Below are 16,327 nucleotides of genomic sequence, written 5' to 3' on the forward strand. Positions count from 1 at the left end.
CCTGGCAGGATCTCCCCATGGCCCCAGTCCTTTCCCTTAGCTAAAGGCTGCTCATCCCTTAAGACAGGAGCACTCAAAGTGTGAGCTGCAGATTTATGCCAGTCTGTAAAATTTTTTTTTTTCCTTTTAAACCAGTGAAATGGGGTAAGTCTAAAAGCTGAAGTAAGCATTTAGAAAGTTTTGTAGTACTCTGTTAGAGTGATTTTATGTCTGTGGACTCTAATAAAATTGAGCTTTTTTGTTCTGTTTTGTTTTTTTTACCTTACTAGTATTTCATTTTTATTGTATTTCACATGGTAGATTGGAAATTTATAAAAGTTTAAGCCTAGCCTTTTAGCACAGATCATTTGGGAAGCTGCATCAACACTCATCTCAAATGTCACCTCCTCCAGGAAACCTTACCATTTCCTCCCAGTTGAGGTAGATGCTTTTCCTCCATACTTCTAAATGCCCACGCTTATCTCTAATCATTTGCAGTTATCATAACTATCTGTTTGTGTATCTGTTCCCCAATCAAATTGTGAGCTTTTTGAGGGAAAACAGTCTCAGTTTCCCAGGGCTGCTGTCACCAAGTACCACAGGCGTGTTGGCTTAAACAATGTAAATTTATCATTTCACAGTTTTGGAAATTAGAAGTCCAAGGTGTTGACAGGGCCATGCTTCCTTTTAAAGGGGAGACTCCCTCCCATGTCTCTCCTGGCTTCCGGCTGGGGGCTGGCAGTCCGTGATGGTCCTTGGCTTGAAGCATAACTTACTCTCTGACTCCTTCATGCAGCCATCCCTTTCTCTCTCCATTTCTTACCTACTGTGTCCAAATTTCCTCTGCTTAAGAGACACCAGTTGTACTGGATGAGGGCCCATCTTAACCCAGTTGGTCTCCTTTAAATTCATAACATCGTCAAAGTTCCTATTTACAAATAAGCTGATGATCACAGGATTGGATGTCAAGAACGTCTTTTTGGGGGGGTTGGAGAGAACACAACTGAACCCTAACAATCACTATATCTTAAATCTGTTGCATGTTTGCTGAATAGAAGTAACTAAATGACCCTGCTTGGATACGTACAGCTCGTATTACATTCAGGGACACTCCCTTTCCTCAGTTTCCATTACCAACCAAATCCTCTTATACTGGCAACATTCCTTTAAATACATTTATACATTAACTGTGATTATCGGCATATTTTGCTGGGAGTCATTCTGATGTTATTCTTTAGCATAGAGTTTTAAGTCTCTTCTCTGTATTTCATTATGTGTTGATTTCACAGCTTAACTCTCTGAGGTAATTCTGTTTCTCTGATCTCTGCATTCATGTGGGCACCTCACTTTTCTGTCATGTACTACCCATACAGGATAATTTCCTAGTGATATGATACACTAGGAAATACACTACTTATTTCCTGGCGATATGATAAAAATATCATGTAATGTATGTAGAGTGCAAGGCATATAAAAGGCTTTAAATAAATACTTCTCTCAAAGGATAGCAAATATTAGACAGGTGTTCTGTAAACTCCCCCTCCTGTGTCCAAGGCAGACTTTGCTAAAGAATCATTATGTTTTTAGCTCCTGAGATGAAAAATGGCCTCAGATTCCTATTCGGCACAACCACCATCAATTGATGAGAAATAGAAAAACGAACCTTATTCGTGCAAGCCGTGCAACCCATGGAGTGATTCTGGCTATTGGTGAAGGGTGTGACAAACCCAGATCCAACCCTGTTTTAGCAAGTATAGGATAAAAAGTCTGGTGAGCAGCATTAGATGATACAGGACAATGAGAATATACTTCTCTTCTTATTTCCCAAGATGAAAGATCTATCACATTGTTGAAGAGGAGGTAAATAGGCCTTTTGGGTGGTAGTGCAGTGTGCCAGTTTGGATATATTATGTTCCCCAGAAAAAGCCATATTCTCTAATGCAGTCTTGTGGTGGCAGATTGATTAATCTTTTTGATTGGGGTGTGACCTCTTGATTGAGTATTTCCATGGAGGTGTGGCCCTGCCCATTCAGTGTGGGTCTTGATTCATGACTAGAGTCCTTTAAAAAGAGCCACATGGGCCCAAACGCTAGCTGATGCTGAAGGTTGTAGATGCTTGTAGATGCAGACAGAAGGACATTTAGCTAAGAGATAAAGCCCAGAGTTTGCTCTGGGATATGCTAAGACAAGACCCCCAGACATTTAGAGAGAACCATCCTGGGAGAAAGAACCAAGAACACACAGGAACGGAGAGAGGAGCTGGAACACAACCCAGGATCAGCAGATGCCCTCCGCGGGCCTTCCCAGATAACAGAGGTTTTCCGGATGCCAACGGCCTTTCTTCAGTGAAGGTATCATCTTGTTTAAGCCTTGGTTTGGACACTTTTATGGCCTGAGAAGTGTAAATTTGTAACTTAATACATCCCATTTATAAAAGCCAATCCATTTCTGGTATGTTGCATAATGGCAGCATTAGCAAACCCAAACATGCAGTTTTTTTCATTTTTAAGGAACCGTAATAAATGTAAACAGGCTACAGTAGGATTCAGACTCAACCAGCCAGTGTGCTTCCCACAAGAGAGAAGAATTAGGAAACACCAGTCTTCCCAACCTCTGGTCAGCCTTGCTTGACAAGGTGAGAAATCTCTGTGTTGGTCCCTAGGACAAGGCAAGGAGAGGGAATGTGTGCTACAGATATAAAATTAAGTAAAAGAGACTGCAAAATAGTATTAGATTGTGAATACCATTATGTAATAAATGTGCATAGCAAAAAAAAGACTGGAAGGAAATACATCAAAATAAAATAAAGTTTGTGGTCTCTCTTAGGATGAAGTTATGGGTAATGTTTTTATTTTTTTAATTTTTTTCTATAATGTGGTTGTATTATGTTAAAATAAAATTAAAAATTAATGAAGTGACTGTTTCACATTTTGCAATTTTCTAAATAAAAAGAACACTTCAGAATAGGGTAAACAGGGGTCTCTCAAGCCACAAGGGCCTGACGTAGAGAGATGGGCAGGCGAGCCATGGGCATTTTGTTGGTTCCCTGTCCCTTGGATATGTACAGAAAGAGAGGCAAAACCTTTTAAGGGTAACCACAGGTCAAAATCTTTAAAAACTGACATTCGCATACCCCCCAAGAAGGGCAGGTCTTGGTACCTCAATAAGAAAACTGGAGACTGATCTCTAACTGTACTATTTTAGCTTTCTTGTGTAGGATGTGTGTTTGTGAGTGTGTTTGAGTGTCTTTTGAGGTCAGAGGGAAGGATGGATGACCTGGAATCAGTCTTTTCTTTGCATAAACTGGTTTTACTCCAGAAGCACATGACAGAGTTATCACGTCCATACAGATGATGAGCTAGAAGTTTACGTTTCTTCTTAGAATATTCCAGTATTGACAGTTTTTGAGAGGATCCATTTTAATCTGACCATCACCGTAGCATGTCACAGGAACAACAGCTTGCAAAAAATTAAAGGCAAACAGAAGAATGTTGTCCTTTTGTTGTGACCTGTTGGAAGAGATAAGATGAATGCTTCGAAGGGGAGAATTTAATAAGGGAACACTGAATTCTGTGTCACTGTGAGGAAGTGGTCTTGTTTATCTATAAGATAAGGGTCCTGTGTAGCCAGGTGCATTACTCTCTGTTTCCAGAAACTTGATGTCTGGGTTGGAAATAACTTGAGTATTTTTTCTCCCACAGGCTGTAGTTTTCTCTCTTCTAATTGTTAGTGGAATGTTGTCTAGAAGCCAAGTTGTGATCTTTTCTTAAGTTGCAAGTTCATTTCCATCCCATGGCGCATTTTTCACCATCCTCTTTAGAATAGTTGCCTTAGAAGTCTCCTCATATTGCTTCCTAACACTCTTTATTTTTATTTTCTCTAAATCCTCTGAAAACACAGACTCATATGTTAAAAGGTCTCATTCCTCTTTTGGCTTGCATGTAGTATATACCATTTGACTTTGCAAAATAGGATTCAATTTCCCCTCATAGTTACTGACAGATTTCTTGGAGTTAGCTGCCTATTCACCCTGTCTGGTCTGGTTAGTTCACTTCTTAACGCTTTATTATCTGGCTCCTCCACTACCAATACCCCCACCCCCCACCCCCGGAAATCAAACTTATTCTTAAAATATTTTCTCTGACTTCAACTTCCTTGACTGTTTTGTCACATTTCTTATTTTGGGTCATTCTCTTTTAGAAACTCCCTTTTTGGTTTTCATGACATTTTACTTTCTTGGTTCTCTGCCCACTACTGCTCTCCTTACTTCCTTACCTTCTTTAAGAGTTACTCATCATGTGTGGCCCCTAAATGTAGGAAAATCTAAAGATTATGCTTTGTCTCTCTTCCTTTCCTCAATAGCCTAATCTGCCATCACCTTCATTTTAATGTATCCCCAAACTATATATTTGCCTGCATCACTTTGCATTTAAGTTGATGTACTTTAAATTTAATAACCTCCTGCACCACAATATTGTCCCATCCCAAACTGAGATCATTATCACCCCTACTAAATGAACTCTTTTTCCTGCATTCCCTATTTTCATTCATGGCAACACCATTTTTTCAGGGTTCTAGGCTCAAACATAGAACTATATCTGATACTGCCTTCCCTTGATTGCAAACATCTAGACAGTTGTGAGGTTCTGCCAAAACTGTGTTGCCGTGTTTTCTGAATTCTCCCCCTCCATACTTTTGATATTGGTTCAGTCCTCATTACATCCCAAGAACCACTGCAACAGCCTCCTTGTCTCAGAGTTGCCTAGCACAATAATCTTTCTTAAAATGTAGCTTTGATCGTGACACATTCCTTGCTCAGAAACATCCAATGGCTCCTCATTCTCCTACAATGTGTGAGTGTGCTGGTTTGGATCTATTATGTACCCCAGAAAAGACTATGTTTTCTTAATCCAATCTTGTGGGGGCAGATCTGCTGTGAGTGGAATCTTTTGATCAGGTTGTTTCCATGGAGATGTGACCCACCCAATTCAAGGTGGGTCTTAATCCTTTACTGGAGTCCTTTAAGAGAGCTCAGGTTGAGACAGAGCTTAGAGAAGCTAAGATATGTAATCCAGAGTTTACCCCCTGGGGAGAAGCTAAGAGAGAAGCCACTGAAACCAGAAGCTAAACCCCGGAGAGAAGGATCAGCAGAGCCAGCCATGTGCCTTCCCATGTAACAGAGGAACCCCAAATGCCGGCGGCCTTTCTTCACAGAAGGTATTGTCCTGTTGATGCCTTAATTGGGACATTTTTATGGCCTTAGAACTTGTGACCTATTAACCCCCCATTTTAAAAGCCAATCCGTTTCTCGTATATTGCATTCTGACAGCTTTAGCAAACCAAAACAGTCAGCAAAGGTTTCAGGCTTGCTTTCAAACAAACAGTTTCCTGGCCTTGTCTCCCATATACCCTATATGTAGCTTATACTGCAGTGAATTTACACCAGTGTATTTGTTGCTTTCTAAATTCTCCGAGCCTAGTACTTTTATTCATTCTCTTCTTTTTTATCTAAAATATCTTACCTGGTAATTTCTGTTTCTAGAAATCTTACTCATTCTAGTAGGCCCAGCTTACTTCCTCCATAAGCTTTTCCTGAATGCAGCCAGCCACACACCTGTTTTTTTCCTATTTCCTTTGCTGCCTTTTAGCGTAGCTGTTTGTATACTTGCCTAATCTTCCTTACTAGATTGATCAGAAATGTGTTTTAGAAGATGGGGTCTTGATTCTTATTCTAGCTGTGAGACCTAGGCTAAGTTCATAATCCCCTTAAGCCTTAGTTTTCCCTTTCATAAAATGCAGATAATGACAGAGTATAAAGTGATGAAGACTGGGCTCTGGAGGCAGTCAGATGTGAATGTGTTTTTACTTTGACATTGCATCATTGGTTGCTGTGGCCTTATTGTAAAATAAGGGTGTGAACAGGACCTTCCAGCTGTTTTAAGGATTAAATGAGATCACATGGAAACCTCTTAGCATAGTGACTGGGACATGGTAAGTGCTTACTAAACATTGTCAACATTAAGATTGTCATTATTTCCTACATACGATTGTTGTGATAATCACCTGAGATAGATAAAAGCCCTCTATGAGCAGCAAGGCCCCGACAAACATGGGTTATTATTAGCTCTGTAAAAAGTAACATGGAGTACAGGAAAAAATAGCAGCGCTGGGCTCTAAATCCCAATTACAGTGCAAAATATGGATATGTGTGTAATTATAAACCATAATATGCTATATAAATATAAAGCATCATCAGTAGACCATCTTCATCTTTGAATTTTTCTGAAGCAATGTGGTGAAGTAGAAAGAGTAGAACCTTGGAGTTTATAAAATACTAGGACAATGAACTCTGAGCCTCAGTTCCTTCATCTGGAAAATACAGGCAGTCATATCAATCACATGTATGATTATTAAGTAAGGTGATTATAGACTTATTAGTACAGTATTTGGCAAAAGAAGCTTCTTAATAAATGTTAGATTCTTTTTCTTTATTTCCTCCCTTTCCTAAAAGTGTTTTGCATCTAATATATACTTAACAAGTATTTGTGGAAGATAATTAGACTTAAAAATATTAAGAGTATTTATTTTTTTTTTTGGTCACAGATGGATTGGTGCATTGTCTGGCTATCACACTGACTCCTGGAGAAGCCAGGAGGAATTCCTTTAGAGATTTTTTTTTTAAATAAAATTAATTCTTTATTAAAACTGGACTCTATAAGAAAGTGTTGTTGTTGTTGTTGTTGTTTGAAGAGAGATGTAAATAAAGCAGGAATTAAAGGAAAAATCTATTGTCACTCTGGGTTAGTTCCAAAGCCTATTGCTATGTATGATTCATGATTCAAACAAAATAAACTTCAAAGCAAATATATGGCCATTATTTCTTTCTTCTAAATAATCTTACACTTGTAATGGGACTTTGACTATTCAGAGCAGAAAATTAACCTATGACATTTATTGAGTACCTGTTTTTGCAGTTAGTTCTCAGTATAATAATAAATTATAACAATTTATTGAGGATTGCTACATTCTAAGTGTTCTATATGTGCTAATTAATTGAACTCTCAAACCACCCCAAGAGGTAGATACTTTTACCACCCCCATATTAGAGATAATGAAAATAAGGCTCAGAGAGGTTAAGCAGATTGTCCAATGTCACACAGCTAATAAGCGGCAGAACCATGACTATAATCTTGGCTCTAGAGATCTTTTCCATAACTGTTATGTACATACAGTCTCCCATTTTAGAAAGCATTAAGTCATTGGTTCGAAGCCCTAGAGGCACATCTGAATCATCTATAGATTGATACATGGACACAGATTCCCAAGCCCCACTGAGACCTACAGAATCAAACTCTCAAGGGTGAAGCATGGCTGTGTATTTTGAGGAAATTCTTAAGGGGCCAGGGGATGGAGCACAATGGCCTAGGGCCTAGCATACCTACTCGTGGCAGAAGAGTCTATAGCTTCCAGACATCAATGAAGAGTGGTCTGGAGAGTCTCATTTCCTATTGTGGGCCTCACACAGGACCAGCTGTGCCTGTTAAACCTAGAACAACTTACCACAAACCTATGTCCTCTCAAGGTACAACTATCAGGGGCTCTGCAGCGCGTGTTAAGAGTCCATAGTCACTTTGCAAAGAGTGAAAGTCCACGCTGGGCACACTTACTGTAGCCATGTAAATCTTCCATTAGTACTTGTGCTGGCCAAGAAGCCAATGCCAGCTCCCTGTGAAATCCCCAGAATTCAGACACTGACAAATTGTGGATGCTTTAAGATCTGCTGCTAGAGAGAGCTAGCTCCATGTGACCCTCCTCCTTCACTGCCTTTTCTGCTTGATGGTTGTGAGTGCTTTTCTGCTGGTGGGTGTTGTTTTGGGGGTTGGGGGGGGGGATTGGAAAGGGTACTCATTTCTATCTTGCAGCAGCTGCTACAGCAGCTGCTATAAAGAGGCAAAGTTGAGGGTAACTGCCAACAGCTTCTCCTTTCTCTTCTTTTTGTTCACTCAGTCTGTCTGGACGAATGCACCAGGAGAAAAGACAACCAGAATGGCCCTGCAAAACTGCACTCTGTTTTAAAGTTGATGAAGGATGTGTTTTCCACAGCTTAGGAAAAAAAAATTGTTATAAAGTGCCCAAGTAATTAAACAAAGGGTATTTACAGACATCTGCCATCCAGGACTATTGCCTGTGTTCAAACAAAGTCTCAAAGTGTCTTTGGCAAACCAGGGTGAGGAAAGCTGGGTGCCATTTGCTAAACGAACTTAGATTATAATTTGGGGGCCTGAGGGAATCAATTCAACCCTGCTTGGAGAAATTAATTTCAAAAGAGGTAGTTGTTCCATAAGAGAACAACCATAGAAACTAGGACCTAAAGTAAAGTTGGCAGCAAGTCCATGAGTGTTTTATTAACATCCCCTAAACCGTATTTCTTATTTATGGCTGAATCACAGATCATAGGGTTGAAAAGACTCCAAGGGGAAAATGAGACTTCTGGCTAAGAATGGCTTCCACTTCGCAGCCCCAGTACATCGCCTCCAATTCCTCTTTGATACTAATGAAAATGCAGCTGAAGACAAGAACTTTCAATAGCATCATTAAGACTGACAGACAAATGCCACAATCTGGGGAAAATTAATTAGCATTGGTGGTTAAAAATGTGGACTATAGGTCTGAATTTTGGCTCCATCATTTAATAGCTAAGTGACATTAGCCAAGCTACTTAATTTTCTCACCTGTAAAATGTAGATAATAGCAACAGTTCTGTAGGCTTGTTCTAGGATCAGAGAAGATCAGGCATGTAAAGCTCTCAGTACCATGTATGGCACATAATAAGCCCTCCATAAATTTCAGCTGCTAGTAACATAGTCATGATTATTATTGTTATTAGTGTATTAATAAGATTTTTCCCATTGTCCTGGAACTGCAGGCTAAGGCATAAAGTAATGGCACAAAATGTTCTAGGTTTACAGAGAGGTGCTGGTTTCCGGGTTCCCCACCCCCAGCCTCCCAATTAACATAAGGAACGAACTGGCAGAGAAGAGTGGCCTTTGAGGGAATATTCAGGAAAAGAGGCAATATCTTTTCACCCAGTCCCTATGGGGGAGGACACCTGGTACTACTTCTTGCAGCTAAGGGAGGGAGATCCTAAGAGAAATTCTACCTAGGTTTGGGGTGGGGGGTTTCCAAATACTCTCCCCCCTTTTTCATTAACTGAGAGAGTAAAGATAATCTTTCCTCTGAAAGTTGGTGAGGCACAAGGCCAGTTGAGCATCTAATATGTTCCTTGAGCTTGGAGAAATGAGTGAGAAAGAGACACAGTGGAGTTGACGGAGGGGGTGGCTGAGAAGCTGCTTACATTTCCATCATTTTCATAGCAAGAAATAGAGTGGAAACTAGAAATAAGAGCAGACATAAATGAAACTAGAAAATAAAGAGAAAAACAAATGAAGCCAAAGGTATGTCTTCTAAAAGATCAAAGAAATTGATAAAACGTTACCTATAGTACCAAGGTGGGGGGAGGAAGACAGATTACTAAAATTGGGAATGAAACAGAGGACATCACTACTCACCCTATAGAAATTAAAAGGATTATAAGGAAATACTATGAGAAACTTTATACCAACAAACTAGACAACTTGAATGAAATGAAAAATTTCCTAGAAAGACATAAAGTTTCAAGAAGAAACAGAAAATCTCAACAGAGCTGTAATAAGTCAACAAATTGAATTAGTGACTTAAAATCTAGCAAAAAAAAAATGCCCAGGTCCCAATAGCTTCACTGGTGAAATCTACCAAATATGTAAAGAAGAAATAGTACCAATATTTCAAAACTCTTTCAGAAATTTGAAAAGGAAGTATTATTTTTCAACTCATTATATTAAGCCAGTATTACTCTAATATCAAAGCCAGGCAAAGACATTACATGAAAACTATTGACCAATATCCCTCATGAACATGTGCATGAAGATCCTTAGCAAATTGAATCCAGTGGCTTATAAACAGATTATAAACCACAACCCAAGGAATTTTTTCCAGGAATACCAAGTTAGTTTAAGACCCTAAAATCAATGTAACACTCACATATTAACAGAATAAAGGATAAAAAGCACATAACTATCTCAATAGATTCAGGAAAAGCATTTAACAAAATTGAACATCAACTTATGATAAAAACTCTCAACAAACTAGAAGTAGAAGGGGACTTCCTGAACATGAGAAAGTATATCTATGAAAAACCTTCATCTAGCATCATACCTAATGATGAAAGACTTCAGTGCTTTCCTCCTAAGATCAGAAATAAGGCAAGGATGTACACTTCCACTTCTATCCTGCAGTGTGCTGGACACATCAGCCAGTGCGAGAAGAAAGAAGGGAGGGAGGGAGGAAAGACATCCAGAAAGACATTCCAGTTTTGAAAGGAGAAAGTAAAACTGTCTTTATATTCGAATGATGTGTTCATATGTGTAGAAAATCTAAGAAACATCACATACACATACACATACACATACACAGACCTAGGACTAAAATAATTCAGCAAGGTAGCAGGATAAAAGATCAATACATAAATATTATTTGTACTTCTTTGTACTAGCAATAAATAATCTGAAATAAAATTAAGAAAAATTCCTTTCACAGTAGCATCAAAAAGAATAAAATACTTCAGGAATACATACAACAAAAGAACAAGACTTGTATATTGAAAGCTATGAAACCTTATTAATCTTCCCCCCAGTCTTCCCCAAAGGGATCTACATCCTTTGATCAGGGTGACTATGCATTAGGGAAAAGGAAATTTGCCCACATTTCAGGGATTATTAGACACTGACTCTGAACTGACATTAACTCCAGGAGACCCAAAATGTCACTGTGGCCCACCAGTCAGAGTAGGGGCTTATGGAAGTCAGGTAATTAATGGAGTTTTAGCTCAGATCCATCCCCACAGTGGGCCCAATGGGTTCTTGAAACTATTCTGTGGTTATTTCCCCAGTTCCGGAATGCATAGTTGGAGTAGACATACTCAGCAACTGGCAGATACCCCACATTGGTTCCCTGACTTGTAAGTGAGGGCTATTTTGGTAGGAAAGGCCAAGTGGAAGCCATAGAACTGCCTCTACCTAGAAAAATAGTAAATCCAAAGCAATACTGGATTCCTGGAGGGATTTCAGAGATAACTGCACCATCAAGGACTTGTAGGATGTAGGGGTGGTGATTCCCACCACATCCCCCATTCAACTATTTGGCCTGTGCAGAAAATAGATGAACCTTGGAGTGTGACAGTGGATTACTGTAAATGTAACCAAGTGGCTTCAATTGCATCTGCTGTTCCAGATGACATAGTATTATTCCTTGAGCAAATCAGCACATGCTCTGGTACCTAGTATGTAGCTATTGATCTGGCAAATGCTTTTTTTCTTGATACCTCTTAGTAAAGACCACCAGAAACAGTTTGCTTTCAGCTGGCAAGGCCAGCAATATACCTTCACTGTCCACCTCAGGGGTATATCAACTCTCCAGCCCTGTGTCATAATCTAGTCCACAGGAAACTTGATTGCCTTCCTCTCCCATAAGACATCACACTGGCCCATTATACTGATGACATTATTCTGATTAGACCTAACGAGCAAGAAGAAGTGACTACTATACACTTATTGGTAAGGCATTTGCATGTCAGAGGGTGGGAGATATATCTAACAAAAATGCAGGGCCTTCCACCTAAAATGAAATTTTCTAGGCACCTAGTGGTGTGAGGCATGTCAAGACATCCCTTCTAAGGTAAAGGATAAGCTGTTGCATCTGGCCCCTCCTACAACCGAAAAAGAGGAACAATACCTAGTTGGCCTCTTTTGACTTTGGAGGCAACATATTCCTCATTTGGGTGTGCTATTCTGGCCCATTTACCAAGTGACCCAAAAAGCTGCTAGTTTTGAGTGGAGACTGGAAGAAGAGGAGGCTCTGCAAAAAATCTAGGCTGCTATGCAAGCTTCTCTGTCAGTTCAATCATATAATCCAGCAGATCTAATGCTACTCAAAGTTTCAATGGCAAATAGATAATGGTGTTTGGACCCTTTGGCAGGCTTCTATAGGGGAATCAAATGAAGACCTTTAGGAATTTGGAGCAAAGCCTTGCCATCCTCTGAAGATAACTACTCTCCTTTTGAGAAACAGCTTTTGGCCTGCTACCAGGCCTTAGTAGAGACCAAATGCTTAATCATTGGCTACCATGTTATCACAAGACCTGAGTTGCCAGTCATAAACTGGGTGCTGTCTGACCCTCCAAGCCATAAAGTTGGGCATGCACAGAAGCACTCCATCATCAGATGGAAGAGAGGTATATACTAGATTGGGCTCAAGCAGACAGGCCCTGAAGGCACAATTAAGTACTTGAGAAAGTGGCCCAAATGACCATGGCCCCCACTCACCTGCCACATTACCTTCTTTTTCCAAGCCCACAGGTATGCCCTCTTGGGGAGTTCCCTATGATCACCTGAACAAGCAAAAGAAAACTCAAGCTTGGTTTACAGACAATTCTGCATGATATACAGGTACCACCTGAAAGTGGACAGCAGCAGCAATATAGCCCCTTTCTGGAATATCCCCGAAGGACAGTGGTGAAGGGAAATACTTCCAGTGGGCAGACCTTCAAGCAGTGCACTTGGTTGTTCATTTTGCTTAGAAGGAGAAATGGCCAGAGATGTATTTATATACTGATTCATGGGCTGTGGCCAATGGTTTGGCTACACGGTCAGGGACTTGGAAGCATGATTGAAAAATTGGTGACAAAGAGGTCTGCGGGAGAAGTATGTGGATCAGCCTTTCTGAATGGGTGAAAAACTTGAAGATATTTGTATGCCATGTTAATGCTTACCAGAGGATGACTTCAGCAGAGGATTTTAATTGTCAAGTAGGCAGGATGACTCATTTCTGGAAGCCTCTTTTCCCAGCCACTCCTGTCATTTCCCAATGGGCTCATGAACAGAGTAGCCTTGGAAGTGGGGATGGAAGTTATGCATGGGCTCAGCAGCATGGACTTCCACTCATTAAGGCTGACATGGCTACAGCCACTCTGCTGAGTGCCCAATCTGCCAGCAGCAAGGACCCACACTCAGTCCCTGATATGGCACTATTCTCCCTGGTGATCAGCCTGCTACCTGGTGGCAGATGATTACATGGACCACTTCCATCACGGAAGGGGCAGCAATTTGTTCTAACTGGAATACACACATACTTCATGTCAAGCATTTAAATCATCAGTCAGTTGATTGCATGTATGGCTGATTATATCTACAGTCAGCAAAGGAGATTGCCTTCAGCAATAAGAGTAGTCTCATCCAATCAATTGAAGGCCTTAAAGGAAGAGCTGATGATTTCAGCATTCAGAAAGAAGAATTTCTTTCTCTTCTTCATCAAAATTTCATCATAATTGCTAACCTGAGGTCTGCCCTGTGGAATTTGGACTTGCCAATCCCCAAGTTCATGTATATGTATATATATGTGTGTGTGTGTGTATATATATACATACATACATATACATACATTTTTTTTTCTGTCAATTCTGTTGCCTTGAAGAATCCTAATACAGTACTTTCCATATTGTGAGTACTTTTTCATATTGAGAATATTTGAGATGCTTCTGAACATTCAAGAAATCTGCAAGCCGGACATCAAGTTGTAACAAGTGTAGACCACATACAAAGCTTTGATATCAGTTACTTATGGTTGTCATTTAAATATTGAACCATCCAATAGAATGAGGATACTTGTCCTTCAATTACACAGCTTATCCAATTTATAGAACACATTTCATTAACTTCATGGTCATTACTTATTCATGAAGTATTACCCATCCAAGGTTTCAGTGTGGAACTATAAAACCTCCATATCATATTAGGACCTCAATCATTCAATTTTTGCCAAGAATCATCACAAGTTAGACCTAGGAAACACTTTTATGTAGAAAAATATTAATTTCAGTATAAGTATCACTCCCAGTGACATCATCAACATGGCAACATAAACAACCACTGAAAACTTCTCTCCAGAAAAAAAGGACAATTCTGAATTGTTTGAAACTCTGGAGGAGGATACAGACAGAAGACACTGCAGATGCCAAACTGAAGAAAGAGAATATCAGGTCAGAATCTTCCATCCTGAATCAGCTGCTCCTCTCCCCTCCCCATCATTTGGTCTCACTTGGGAAAGGCACAGCATCAGCAGACAGGACCCCTGCCACCACAGACAGACTACAAAAGCTCTCACAGCACTGAGACATATCCCCATTGTTTGAAGGACTGGGGGACAGGGGAGGACATTTCAAGGCCCAGGTCAATGAGGGACAAAGAGACTGGGGAAACGTGGACAGACACTGTGTTTCCAGCCCCGGGTCTGAAAGCTCTAACCCCACACTTGAGGGATGCAGCAGCTGGTGGCTATTTCCTTGCCTGGGGGACAGCTGGAGTACTGGGTCAGCTGAGGGAGTAGGTTGCCACAGGTGGAGCCCCACATCAAGCCAGATTGGGGCTGGCAAGTGAGGGCATAGGAATCCCGCAGTTTCACCTCATCTGTGTAGATGCAGCCTGTGCTCGGAGGCAAAACAGACTCTGAGGTCAATTAAGTTACCAAACAGCACCACCTGCTTGACAGTCTGGACGGTGCAAGGGAATTGAAAATCTTTTAAGAAGATGCTTCAGATCCTTTCTTAGGAAGACAGGAGCTGGTCTACATGCCCTGTACAGAAAACTGGCCTTTTTTGACTGAGAAATATGGAAGAGAGAATTCTGACAGCAGCAAGAGGAAAGCAATCCATCACATACAAGGGAAGCTTGATAAGACTAAGTGTGGATCTCTAAGCAGGAACCATGGAGGCGAGAAGGCAGTGGTATGATATATTCAAGATACTGAAAGAGAAAAACTGCCAACCAAGAATCCTATTTCTGGCAAAATTATCCTCCAAAATGAAGGCGAGTTTAAAATATTTACAGATAGACACTGAGATAGTTCATGAACAGGAGACCACCTCTACAAAAAATACTAACGGGAGTGCTACAGATAGACAGGAAAAGACAGGAGAGACAGGTTTGAAGAGTGCAGAAATGAAGATATTAGGAGATAGAAGGAGGGTAGAGATGGGCATTTGATGCTGAAGGAATACAGAATGTTCAAGAGGACTGATTTTATAGATCCAGAAATGGATAGCACAATACTGTGTGATGGTAGCACAATATTGTAAGTACACTGAACAAAGATGACTGTGAATATGGTTGAAAGAGGAAGGTTAGGGGTAGGTATGACACCAGAAGGAAAGGTATAAGATAAAGACTGGAACTATATAACTTAGTAAAACCTAGAGTGGTCAATGATTGTGATTAAATGTATAAATATAAGAATGTTTTTACATGAGGGAGAACAAATGAATGTCAACTCTGCAAGGTGTTGAAAATGGGATGGTATTGGGGAAAAAAACAATCAATGCAAACCAGAGCCTATAGTTAACAGTAACATTGTAATATGCATCCATTAATTGAAACAAAGGCAATATACCAAAGCTAAGTGTCTATAAAAGGGGGGATGATATATAAAGAAGAGGTATGGAAGGAACTCTTGGAGTTGGTGGTGTTGTCTAAACTTTTTATTGTAATTTATTTTTTTTTAGTTGTCATTTTTTTCTTTTTTTTTTTTTCCTCTTCCTTTCTTTGCAGAAGAAATGGAAATGTCCTCATATAGATTATGGTGGTGAATGCATAAATATGTGATTATACCGGGAATGGTGTTTTAAAACTTCAACTTCAGTGTGAGACCAAAGAAGGAGATGTTTATTTGGTGCAAAGCCTCTATTTTCTGTAGCACACTATATAATTGAACTTGTATGGTCAGTTTATTCAAACACCATAATTACATGGAACTTTAATAGGAAGTGAGATCTGGTTGGCTTGGACAGGTTAGAGTGAAGCCCAAATTCATCCCAGAGTAATTAGGCCAGAGAATAAAAAAGTATTTGCAAAGCCCCCTTGAGGGACTGGGGGAAAATGGAAATCTTAAACTTCCCCATCTGGGGAATTACCAATATTCTCACAAGCATTGGGGACTACCAATTTAGAAGGATGATCCCTCGATCTTGAGGCTTGCCCTTAGGAAGCTTGTTACTGCAAAGGAGAGGTTAAGCCTACTTATAATTTTGCCTAAGAGTCACCCCCAGAGAACCTCTTTTTTTGCTCAGATGTGGCTTCTCTCTCTAAGCCAACTCTGTAGGTAAACTCATGGCCCTCCCCACTACATGGTACATGACATTCAGGGATGTAACTCTCCCTGGCTATGGGACATGACTCCTGCAGATGAACCTGGACCCAGCATT

The 16,327-nt window shown here is 40.1% G+C and overlaps 1 protein-coding gene across 1 annotated transcript in view; it reads right to left on the reverse strand.

The window, feature by feature from the left end:
- Nucleotides 1-3,332: 3,332 nt before the first annotated feature.
- Nucleotides 3,333-16,327, reverse strand: part of ZDHHC21 (zinc finger DHHC-type palmitoyltransferase 21) — a 104,796-nt gene continuing 91,801 nt past the window's right edge. Inside the window, exon 9 of the mRNA XM_037797122.1 lies at nucleotides 3,333-3,488. Coding sequence (XP_037653050.1) covers nucleotides 3,450-3,488 — 39 coding nt within the window. The 3' untranslated portion in view covers nucleotides 3,333-3,449. The remainder of the gene's footprint in view (nucleotides 3,489-16,327) is intronic.

This window comes from Choloepus didactylus, chromosome 10, assembly GCF_015220235.1.
Source record: "Choloepus didactylus isolate mChoDid1 chromosome 10, mChoDid1.pri, whole genome shotgun sequence".
Taxonomy (NCBI): Eukaryota; Metazoa; Chordata; class Mammalia; order Pilosa; family Megalonychidae; genus Choloepus; species Choloepus didactylus.